Consider the following 12,712-nt stretch of genomic DNA (forward strand, 5'->3'; position numbering starts at 1 on the left):
GTGTGTCTCAGAAGGATCTCCTAGTCTGCAGCTCTCCGCGAGCAGGGGACCTGAACGCAGACCCAAATCCTCTCTGGAAGGGAGAGTCCAGCTCCATCCTGGCACTGAGGGATGGTTCTGTGAGGGAAAGCTGTGACAGACAGGGCAGTCACCGAAACCTAAGAATCAGTCAACCTAATGCCTCGGCAGAGAAGTCCACAGACGGTACATGGCTTTTCCTTCTCCGGCAATGCTGGAAATAAGATGGTTTCTCATACACTGTTCTGTTTCTCCTGAAGTTCAAACCAAACATCTCAAAGGCGCAGCTTATGTACACAAGACTGAGTGGCATTCCTGAGTTTCAAAAAAAACAAATCATAGAACAAGGAAGGAATTATAGATGCACAATGGCATGATTGATCATTTAATTTTAAACGGAAGAAAACAAAATCAGAGAGCAATCACTATCCATTTCCTTTCTTTGAGCAGAGACCTACTGGCTGAGATATAAGGACTGTATTTTAAAGATGAACATGCCTAACATCCATTTATTTTTACTTTTGTGTTTCCATAAAGTCAGTCATCTCTGCATGCCAAAAATGGCAAAAAATAGACGCTCTCCTTTCTAGAAATGATTATAATGTACCATGACCAAAAAAGTGGTTTTTCCCTAACAGATAATCTTGCATAAAAATGAGTCATGGGATTTCAGAAATGGAAAGGCTTTTCTCAAATATGTGTGTGTAGGAACACACACACCTCCCGCTTTTTCAGCAACAGCTTCACTTTCCGTAAGTCATGTTCTAATGACAACGGCTCTGTCTGGGGCCTGTGAGTGAAAGGGGAATAGAGTATTTAGAGTTCAGCAAGAGGGAAGAAGTCTGTCTTAGAAAATAAGATTTCTCTGCTTGTGTTCCTCTGGGACGGATTTTAACTTATAAGGCAAGAAGGACTGGTAAGATGTTTCTTAAAAATAACTTCTCTTGCAACTTCATTAGCTGAATGTCAGCCTGACTGAGGCACCCTATGCGCACAGCTCAGAATGCTGTTCCTCGGGGGCTCTCGGGAGGGAGATGTCCCCTCCACCTTCGTGGGTCCGTGGGAAGCCTGGCCTGGCGAGATCGGGAGGGGAGAGTACCGGGCTCTCATCTCCTGCGCACCCAAGGGTGAGCACAGGGGGGATAAAGTGGCTGCCCCCCAGTTCTGTGCCACCTCTGGACCAGAGAAGAGTGACATGAACAGTCCCTTCCCTTCAGTTGGACACAACAATGTTCCAGCTTCACTGAAATCTAATTCCTTCTCATGATGAAGCTGACAGGCCAGCCACCGCACTGGCTGCCCCAAGTAGCAGACAGTTACCAAGTCAACAGACATTCATGCACACAGATAAGAAACACAGCCTCGGGGTCAAACATGCCCTGGACTCTGGCTTTTCACCCTTCCCAACACACAACTTCATACCAACACTTCCCAACACACAACATCATACCAACACTTCCCAACATACGTCATACCAACACTTCCCAACATACAACGTCACACCAACACTTCCCAACACACAACTTCACACCAACACTTCCCAACATACAACTTCATACCAACACTTCCCAACACACAACTTCACACCAACACTTCCCAACATACAACTTCATACCAACACTTCCCAACACACAACTTCATACTAACACTTCCCAACACAAACTTCACACCAACACTTCCCAACACACAACTTCACACCAACACTTCCCAACACACAACTTCACACCAACACTTACCAACACACAACTTCACACCAACACTTCCCAACACACAACTTCACACCAACACTTCCCAACACACAACTTCACACCAACACTTCCCAACATACAACTTCACACCAACACTTCCCAACACACAACTTCACACCAACACTTCCCAACATACAACTTCACACCAACACTTCCCAACACACAACTTCACACCAACACTTCCCAACATACAACTTCACACCAACACTTCCCAACACACAACTTCACACCAACACTTCCCAACACACAACTTCATACCAACACTTACCAACACACAACTTCACACCAACACTTCCCAACACACAACTTCATACCAACACTTAGCAACACACAACTTCACACCAACACTTCCCAACATACAACTTCACACCAACACTTCCCAACACACAACTTCACACCAACACTTACCAACACACAACTTCACACCAACACTTCCCAACAACTTCACACCAACACTTCCCAACACACAACTTCACACCAACACTTCCCAACATACAACTTCATACCAACACTTCCCAACACACAACTTCACACCAACACTTCCCAACACACAACTTCACACCAACACTTCCCAACACACAACTTCATACCAACACTTAGCAACACACAACTTCACACCAACACTTAGCAACACACAACTTCATCCCAATGCTGCCAGCGTCCAGGGACCCAAGTGGAGGCGGGCCTTACACTCGTGAATAAGTACGGGAGAACGTGGCCCATCTTTCTGAAGGGTTACTTTTATTGGGTAGCAATTAAAAACATTTTATTAAAACAACTGTGGGATAAAATTAATTCACAGTTTCAAGACAAAACAAACTTTCCAAGGAAATCTTGGACTTGCTTTCCCCAGGACACAGGGGGTCCCGTGCACCTCCCCGCCTCCGGTGCAGCATTGGTGGGAAAATTGAGAGCACTGTGCAGCTAAGAAACACTTTAATTGTTGTTAGGTTTTTACCTTTGGAAGTTCCCTAATGGTTCAAATCAAGACGGCTCTGCTGGGTGTGCTATGTAATACCGAGGCGAGCACATGGCTGCTCTCAGCGTGGGATATGTGAAGGCTGCATTGCCGAACCAGGACGCAGAGCGGGGGAGCGCTGCCTACTTCCCTTGGCTGCCGGCTTTCTGGCCTCTCCCACCTGACGGGCCTCAGGCTCTGTGACCCAAGAGGGTCTTAACCCTTTTATCCCAGAGAGCCCTGGTAAGATGCAAACACTATAACAAAAAGGGCTTTTCCCCGAGAAACACCATTTCCATTTCACATCTCAGAGGCCATTAATGGAAAGCGTCTTTTAGAAATTTTGGATGGTGACTTAGGAGTGTTTTTACTGCAGAAGTGGAATATGCCCACCATAAATCTTTTCTGTGAAGTCCACCCGAAGGTCACTGCAAAGCTCTCAGGGCAACTGGAATGTACACGTGCGTGCACTGCACGGGGCCTGATGTATCACTACCCTTCAAGCTCCCTTCCGCCTTATCTACCTTAAATACTGAGATAAGCTGCAACACTCCGGAGCTTTGCTAAATTAGTTCAAATATTTCAAGTTCTGCCAACTCACACTTCTCCCCGCTGTTTTGGGTCTTGACTAAAAAGGTGAAGAAATATTTTGGAGGAAACCTCAGGGCCCAGCTTCATCAATCTTCACGGGCTACGCTCCTTAAATGCCAGGCAACACAAAGCCTATCACAGATGGATTTCAGAGAAATAAACAAGCAAATCAACAGCCCAGAGTTGAGCACTCCTCTCTCCTCGGTGGTGTTTTGCCTTTTATTGTGAAATGGCTGCTCCGGGCTCTCTGCAGCTTTCTACCAAAGTGGCTTTGCAAGTATTCCCGTCAAAACCCAGTGCACATGCCCAGAACTGAGCACGGCCCGGCGGGTGCCCTGCTTGGCCCGGTCTGTCTGAAGGGCGACAGGCTTCTCTCCATGGCTTCAGTGGCACCACAAGTGGCTGCCTCTGTGCCATTTTCATAAACTTTACTTGGGAACAGACAAATGTGGCCCAATACACGTAGACGAGACGATGCAACCTGAGCCAGCAGAACGTTGCCTTGGAAAAGGCTTCTTATTTCAGTTCCAAACCACACATACTTGTACAGTTAACACATGCAGCAGGGGATATTGGTCCACAACATTCATGTTGAGGCCAAAGGCTCTGCTGTCCTCCGCCCTCCTCTCCCCACCCCCACCTGCCTTCCCAAGAACTTGTCGACTGCGTGGGAAGTTCAGAGACCAGTCAGGGGGCTGTCTTGCTGGAACACTTGCATGCTCCAACCAGGAGCGGAACTCGGACGTATTTTAATCTAAAAGAACTCAAGGAGGGGGGTTCCCTATAAATAACGCCATGTTCCAATAAACACCAAAAGGAGCCCATGTTTCCTGTAAGCTGCTTTTCAGATGGATTACTGGAAGGAGTATTCCTTCACAGTTTTATGGCTTACTTTACTGTCATCTGCTTAAAATTTGGGTCATTTAAAACATAGATGCTAAGATCTAAGCCTTTACTTGGATGAAATATTACAGAGGAAGCAGAAAGTCTCATTCCAAGAGCAGACTCAGAGGCAGAACTCTTGGACTCCTGGGTTCTACTCCTGGCTCAGTCCCTGGGCTCAGGTCAGCCCTCGGTCAGCATCTCACTTCTAATCCCTTCAAATCATTTGTTAGTCCCTGTTGTCTAAACAGTGGGGAAACCCTGCGTAACACCCCTGGACCCTGTTCAATCAGCGCGGATGGCTATATCTCACTTCCAAGAAGCCAGGGTGACGCGTCCCTGAGCAGAGCTAGCATGCTCCTGAGAGATCACAGTGTCATGGAGCAGACCCTCAAGGCTCTGAAACACTTCTCCACCTACAAGAATCACTGCTCCTTTCATCCGTGACCTTCAAAAACAGTACCACCTGGCATTTTCTAGTTCTTTATGGTTTCGCATGAAGTAACTCTGGTTACTTGAGCCTCAAACCTCTGAGAGGCAGAATAAGTAAACAGGTATATTTATCCCTAATTTTAGATGAAAACTGAGGCTTAGACAGGCTAGGAGACTTGCTCAAGGGCCCAGCGCTACTAAGGAAAGGGGTTGGGAAGTGTTCTTTTCTCTCTAACATGTGGGTCCTCAGTAAGACCCTACTTTTGGACCCAGGGAAGTGGACTGAGGGGACTTGGTTAAAGGGTTTCAGGAGCCTCTGTGATGCCTTTCAAGTGCAATAAAGGGTGAAGGGCCCAGTTTCTTGGAGGCCCCTGATCAGCATGGGTCTAGCATGTGTCCCATTCACCTCTGATACCTTCAGCCATCGTGCTTCCACTCCTGGCTCCTCTGGGAATAGAGAGGTGATGCCGATGCTTAATTCCCCTTCCTTTTAGCTTCCAGGCCCACAGGTTCACGATCACGAGGCTGCTCCTCACTTATTACTGAAGCTTTTGCTTCCAGGAGAAGTGAAAAGCTAGGCAGATGGCTGCTCTATCCAGTTAAACTTCAGTGAGACTGCCCAGCTACTGTTTGCTTTGAGGCAAACTACATACCTTCTCTGTCCCCTTTACCAGGAACACGATTCTCTCTTCACCTGGCCGACTCCTACTTATACCTCAGGCTTCATCGCAAATACCACTTCCCTAGAAAGGCCTTCTTGATCTGACTGACCACAGCTCCCACAGCCAGCCTTTCTTTCCCCTTCATCTTCTCTAATCACACGGTCTCATCGCACCCTATACATCTCCTGTGCCATTTATCACGTTAGCAAATCATTCTTTACAGGGTTACTTGGTTTATGTTTGCTGCCCGCCTTTGAGACCAAGGACAGCCTTGCTCTATATAGCTCTGCTATATTCCCAACCCCGAGTTCTTAGGGAAGTTCCAATCAGCATTCACTGACTGAGCATGCCTGAATGGCAGGTCTATGCCGGCTGGCACCAAACTGAACCTTCTGTGGCCATGCTGGACAGCAGGGAAGAGCGACATGAACACCCTCCTGTCTGCCGCGACCATCTGTGCCTTTCCTGTGCTCCTAAAAGAACGCAACGTTTTACCGAGACTTCCAAACTCACGTTACAGAAAATGCAAGTGATTTCTTCCTGGTCGTTATTAAAGTTAACATCACAAAATAATATTTTTACATTTTAACACGTATACCTCAGACCCTTTTTGAAATCAATCACTCAATTCCTTGACTGCTTTGGGATTCTAAGAATAAGGATGGTTCCTTTGGAACACTTTACTTTCACTTCTTTAGGTCTCATTGTCCTAACAAAAAGCTGGAGGTAGACTTCTTGGGCTTTGAGCAGACATGGAAAAGTAACTGGAAGTACTTCTGAAGTCTCCCTCCCTCCCCCTAACTTCATAAATGCTTCAAAATATACTCAAGGACTGGTTGGGCTCTGTATCTGAGAATAGAATGTAAGTTAACTAACGTCAGCTCTACAGATCCGTTTAAAGAGCAGCTGCTTCCAGATGGAAGACCTTCTGGCAGAACACAGTAATGTGTCATTGGTAACGTTTCCTGGTGACAGACAAGTGGACTCATTTTAATTGGGGAAAATTTTTCTTCAAATCCTATTTGAGGGAGCGAGAGGGTGTGGACATGGCCCCGGCCCTCGCACTCTAAAGGGCGTACTAATTCACTCAGGGACTATCTATTCAGCAGGCAGCGGCAAAATCCTTCTGGGCTTAAGTGGAGTCCAGCTTGGCTGAGAGCTGTAACATTCATTACTATAGCCTTTGTTGATAAGATCCCAAATTAGTCACTGAAAAGGGGGAGGCTAAAATAGGCCCCCCACACAAATAGCTAAGTTAGAGTAGTCGGATTCTTGGGATTTGGAGCCATATGGGCTGTGGCTGATGTCCTGTCTCAGCTGGTATCAAGGCAAGAAAGCACCCCTCAGCAGAACTGCCCGCCTAGTGGGGAGTTTCGTTATGAGGTGGGGACTGGCTGGCACTTTCAAGTGGAAGAACTAGGAAGGGACAGACCCACGTGGTGAACTGGAACTTCAGGGATTCCAGAACTACACCATGGGGCTCAGGAGCAAGACACAGCCGTCAGCCTCACAGTTTTCTTAACAGGCAGGCGGGGATCTAATTAGTTTGGTGAGCAGGGGAGGTTTGTAAGAATGCAATGCTATTTTCTAACCCCTCTAGTGAAGAAAAACAACATTGTGAGTGTGTATCCAGTAAATACAGATACAGACGTAGATGTGGATCTACAAGAGTGCATGCCAGATTTTTGTGCCTTGTTTTCATGTATTTATATTAGGCAAGTCAGAAATCTTAGTTGTGTGTAATTAGATACTGAAAAATCATATCATTAAAGCCGATGAAACATAGCAGGATGGACTAGGAGAGGCAGCAGATCTGGGCTGGAAATTGCAAAAGCCACTCCCCCCACGATCACTGACCTGGGGCCACTAAGTGTGGCTGTGTCTCTCACCGCCTGGGCTGTTTCTGATGCAAAATCCAGGGCGCCTGCCACTGGCTTGGTTACAGTGCCAACAAGCCCTTTCCCAAGGCCAGATATGAAACCGCTGACACCCCCTTCCGTTTTCACACCTTCCACTGTTGAGGTTATAACACTGGTCAATCCACCAATGATACCTAGCAAAAAAGACAAGGGCTATTTGTAACTGGGCCAAGAACAAAAGCAACAGCATTTAAAGCCAAACCCCTCAGTTCCATGCACCTGGCGAGGTAACTCAGGGGCATTCTCTCAGTCTCTTGACAGGCCACAGGCAGGCCAACTCAAGATGGAGAACCAGCAGATCTGCCTCTTCAGTTGGAGTCAGAGAATGTATATTATATATTCGTCAGAAGTAAAGCAGGTTCCAGTTTTAAAAATCAAAGAAAAGCTAAGAGTTTAAAAGTGGTACTTTTTAACTCCAGAGCTTAGGCAGCATATGGGCTATGGAGAGGATGTAGACAGTGGAATTAAATCTAGAGACAAGAAACTAGGGCTCTTGGGGAGACTTGGGGTCCCATAAAATAACAGGCAGAGAGATAACTAAATACAGATCCTCAGTTTTCAAAGAACACTATGTGACTTGCCAGCACCGCTAAACGTTTGAAACGGGGTAAAAGCTGTGGCACATGTGGCTGAAAGCAGGTGTAGGCGACCAGAGTAATGACAAAGCCTGATGAAGGGCATCCTTAAAAAGCTGCCAGAGCCAGCGGCAACCTCAAGGGAGTGAGTTTGAAAGATTAGTCAAGGTCAAAAAGATATTCCAAACATTTTGAGAGATGACAGCAATGACCTTAAAGAGGCTCCACAGTGGCCAGAAGTTGGCCGGGGCTGAAGAGGACATGGCCTTGCAGGGGAAGCGGGCCCCGTCCAGGGAGCATTTCCGGGTCCTGTGCCAGGGACACTCACAGGATGTTTACCTGGTGACGATGGGGGTGTGAGGAAGCTCTCTGGACGCCTCAGCTCTAGTGAGACAAATCGGTAAAGGAAACTGCTTGGGTGAGAATGTACTAACAATGCACAGCGCTTCTGGACTCTGGTGCATTCGCCCCAGTGAGGCAATCCCCCTTTCCCGTCCTTCTGAACCAAGTTCACGCAGACAGAATATGACTGAGCCTGGTCAAGCAGGGCCTGCAGACAGAGCTGAGCATGATCCCCGCTTTACACCAAGGGGCTGTTACCGGTGAAAGGAGGGTCTCCCTCTTGGCTATGCTTCATGGGTCGCCCTTGGATGAGGCCGCTGGTCCTCGCCTCAGAATGCACAGCCTGTGCTCTGAAGGTGCTGTACATAGTCCCTAATGACCCCTGCTTGGAGGGGAGTTGGCGACCTTGAAACGATTCCCCGTTTTCTCAGCACACTGGTGTGTCCATTGAAAAAGTGAGGACAGCCATGCTCTCTCTCTGCATCCCAAGGATGCTGGGTAAATAGAAGGGATAATGCACAGCAAAGCATTTTATGTTCATTAAAAAAGTCCTCTATTAGTCCAATGCACTGTCACTGCAGTTACTAGAAAGAAGGATTAAACCTCTAACGCCAAGGATTGCCCAACAAGCAACTTTTAAAGCACATAAACAGATTAATTTCAGCCAAGTTTTACTTCTAGCTTGATGTCTCCTTGGGGAACGCTCCCTTTCCAGTTGGGCAGGCTTAGGGAAAGAAAGGCATTTTAATCCAAACCTCGCCCTTAGGAAGCTGATAAACAAAAACTCTCCTAAACACAAAGAGACACATGATTTTTTATTATCGATATTCTTCCTCCTTCTTTCAAATGCTGATAATTAAAACTTCTCAGTCTTGACATGACTTTCTGGTAGCTTCAGACTATTTCTAGTAATCTGGACAAACAGTTCACTTTAGTAACCATTACTAAACATGAGCTACATGCCAGGTATCATGTGAGATAGCCAGTACAAAGGTGAATTCAAAGTGGTCTTCCTGCTCTCCTGGCCTCACAGCCTATCAGGGAAGCAAGATGCACACAGCTGGCTACATACACAACCACGCCCTCCCTGTGTGCTAATTATCATTAACTCTAACTGGGGACAGTGGAGCGGGGCAAATGTCCTTTGAGTTGGGACTTATAGGCTGAATGGGGTTTTGAGAGGCAATGAAGTGAGGCAGAGGGAGGGAGGGCAGAGGAACGTGAGGCACAGGAAGCAGTAGGAGGCCAGGGGGAGGGGGGACTGGGGGACAATGGTTGGGGAAGGTGGCTGAGTTCATATTTCCAAGGGCCTTGACGAACACCATGCTAAGAAGTTTTGAGAAAAATACAACAAAAGGCAAATGAGTCAGAATTAAAGTATTTAAAGTCAGAATTCAAACTAATTCAGAGAATGGGTATTTACACAAGAGTCAGAAACATCTGGCCCACAAACCTGGCAGCCAGGTTCACACCTCACTCTCTGTGGAAGGAATGCTCAGAAAGCGGAGGGCAAGTCTAGAAGCGCAGATCCATATGATACAAAGTGGTTTTGTTGTTCACACCTGTGACACCTTGGGAACAGAAGCCAGAATGCAGGAAGGAATGGCCGTGTGCACACTTTGAAAATGAATGAAGAGCTCTCACGGGTGGTAGCAATTGTAAGGGGAATAAAACAAGAGAGCTTGGATGGCTACCGGCACCACGATGCCAAGCCAGGATCGACACTGTTGTCGGCTCTCTTTTCCTGCTGGCAGTCGGATGGCTGAACAGGCACCCCCGAGGACTGCGGCAGAAAAGCCAATGTCCTACAGCCAACAGCAGGCGACTTACCGTGGGCCAGGCCGTGGATGCCGGCTACCAGGTGCTCGCCACTGGTGGCTGCGTGGTATCTGATGTACTCCCGCTCCGACTGATGCCGGTTGTCCATTGTCTTTCCTAAGCCATCCGACAAGGTCCCCGCAAACTGCAATGAATTAAAAACAGAAGGACAAGAGTTTTAAACCCGTAGCAGAATTTTTGTTACTTTAATTATCCTATCTAATAAAGAGGGAATATGCTAATTGACCCTCATGCCATCACAAAGATGGTGGCACCCACAGCCAATAAGGAGGGAATACGCTAATTGACTGCCATGCCCTCAGAGATGGCAGTGCTCACAGCCACAAGATGGCTGGCAGGGGAGGGCAGTTAGAGGCAACCAGACCTGCAGTGGAGGGCAGTTAGGGGGAACCAGGCCTGCAGGGGAGGGCCGTTAAGGGTGACCGGGCTGGCAGGGGAGGGCAGTTGGGGGCAATCAGGCTGGCAGGGGAGGGCAGTTGGGGGTGATTGGCCCAGCAGGGGAGCAGTTAGGCATTGATCAGGCTGGCAGGGGAGTGGTTAGGGAGTGATCAGGCTGGTAGGCAGAAATGGTTAGGAGCAATCAGGCAGGCAGGTGAGCAGTTGGGAGCCAGCAGGCCCAGATTGTGAGAGGGATGTCCCAGATTGGCGAGGGTGCAGGCTGGGCTGAGGGACAACACCCCCAGTGCATGAATTTCATGCACCGGGCCTCTAGTTTTAAATAAATGCCCTCCTTGCTCCTCGCTGGAATTCAGTGAATACCAAGTGAGGGAGAGATAAACTGCTGAATTATGTATACTGTGTGTCCCAGCAGAGTGGTTCTCAAGCATGGGACGGTTACAGGCGGACACATCGCCTGCAAACAACCACTGACAATCCATCATGACATTTACCTTCCTTGATTCTACTGCAAACTTACCAAAAAGTAAAGGTCTAAAAAAATGGCCTGGGGAAGGAGAGAGAAGCTTTGGGGTTCCCTAATGTTAAAGGACAGAGGCTCTCTGCTCTAACAATCAGTGGGATACCAAATAGGAAATGTTGCAAATTTTGCTTTAGGGTTTGGCATCAAAATTTTTAGAGAAATCAAATGCCCTTAAGTAATGCTGTTTTTTTTCACTTATTCAGTAATTACCGAATGCCTAGGTGCTGGCCCCATTTGTCAAAAGAAGAAAGAGAAGTATATGTAAAAGTTCACAGGGTAGGTCACCTTTTATTCAATGGCACATTTGAACTCATGGCTTCCCATGTCAACTCCATCCCCACCAATCAGAGGAGATTTTATTTATCCTGGACTATTTTAACCAGAGAAGCTGTCCCATTCATCAAAGCTGGATAAAAAGGACATAAAAGTCTGTTTTGTCACAAGACAATTTGAAAAGGTTTAAAGTGACAGTTAATAAACCACAGGGTACTTATCCTCATCGTTCAGGCATAAAAAGGGAAGGATATCAAATATATAATTAACCTTCTCGGGAAGGATCTACCAAAACAAGTGGTGTAAGTGCCAATGACCCAGGACTAACCTTTTAGAAAACACACAGGAATGTTGCTCAGATATGAAGCGCAGTGGGAAGATGTGAGGCAAACAGCCTGCCCCGAAGACCCAGGATGCTGGGTGGTCACCAGGAGGCCTGCCACACTGTGGTCGGGAGAGGGGGTCACACAGATCTGCCCTGGACGCCCTCAGTCCTAGGCTTCTAGATGCCAGTGACAGGGCAAGGGGCGTCTGGGTAAGAGGAGGGACTGGAGGCAGGAGCAGCAATTCCACGGGAAGCAGTGGTCCCTGCAGCAGGACGTGGGAGCACCCCTTTCCTTCACTCGGCCCAGATGCCTTTATGCTCTAGGGCAGTGATTAACGACCTTGCTAGAGAGGCAATCCCTATCATTAGTTGCTTTTTGCCTTCCCTTCTCTGTCATCCCTAATTAGAGAACTTCAAGTAAATGGAAATGAATTTTACAATTTCCTTTCGGATGAAGACCCCCTGGAATGTTTATGAAGCCAGCGCTGTGAATCACTAAGTGGGGGTTTTAGTCAGGAACCCCATCTAAGAGCCAGGGGCCTGGGCATCTGACCAAAACAGATCCTAGTCCTCTCTCAACCATTCCGGTGGCTACATGACCCCGAGTGAGGAGCCTGCCCTGGGCCCCTCTCGGCACCTGGAGAGCAGTGATAGCACCGACACTACCAGGTGGCCGTGGCTCAGGGTGTGGCATCGAGTCAGCATTCTTACTGTTATCACCAGTCACGACTAGTTCCAGGAGAAACACCCTGCATCACCTGAAGGACGCCTTTCAAAGATTTAGAATGATGGTCATTTGCATCAGGATTGACCATAACTAAGGAGAAAGCAACCACCAGCCCTTTGCGGAGTGAGCTTCTGGAGTGGCACCATCTGCAAAATTAGTGCTGGACTTGGCGGTTTCCAAAGCCCTTTCCAGCTCTGACAGCGTGTGACCTATGATCTGAGTTAGAATGTCTTTATCAAGCACGTACACTGGGCCAGCGCCGGCCTAGGTGCTCCTGAGGGTGGAGGGTGGGAACAGAGGGCAGCCTGGTCCTAGTCCCAAGGAGGGCAGTCGCGGTAAGACCCCCCCCCCCCCCCCCCCGTGGACAGCCAGCAGCAGCAGCAGGAGCAGGAGCCGCAAACTGGGAGCACCCGGAACTGCAAAAGGAGAGGGAAATATGACCCTTGTTTCTGGAAAGGCCCAAAGAGCCCCTGCCATGTTTGGGAATTCTGCAGGTGCCAGT

General features: G+C 48.0%; 1 protein-coding gene across 8 annotated transcripts in view; it reads right to left on the reverse strand.

Annotated features, from left to right (window-relative positions):
* The window catches only part of VPS13D (vacuolar protein sorting 13 homolog D), a 226,893-nt gene that overhangs the window by 36,321 nt on the left and 177,860 nt on the right, over positions 1–12,712 (reverse strand). For 6 of the 8 annotated variants that reach the window (XM_059691217.1, XM_059691216.1, XM_059691215.1 and 3 more), the window contains 2 exons: positions 9,958–10,090; positions 7,149–7,344 (listed from right to left, as the gene is read on the reverse strand). In XM_059691217.1, the coding sequence (XP_059547200.1) occupies positions 7,149–7,344; positions 9,958–10,090 (329 nt within the window). The remainder of the gene's footprint in view (positions 1–7,148; positions 7,345–9,957; positions 10,091–12,712) is intronic. The other 2 variants (XM_059691223.1, XM_059691224.1) reach the window with 1 other exon arrangement.

This window comes from Myotis daubentonii, chromosome 3, assembly GCF_963259705.1.
Source record: "Myotis daubentonii chromosome 3, mMyoDau2.1, whole genome shotgun sequence".
Taxonomy (NCBI): Eukaryota; Metazoa; Chordata; class Mammalia; order Chiroptera; family Vespertilionidae; genus Myotis; species Myotis daubentonii.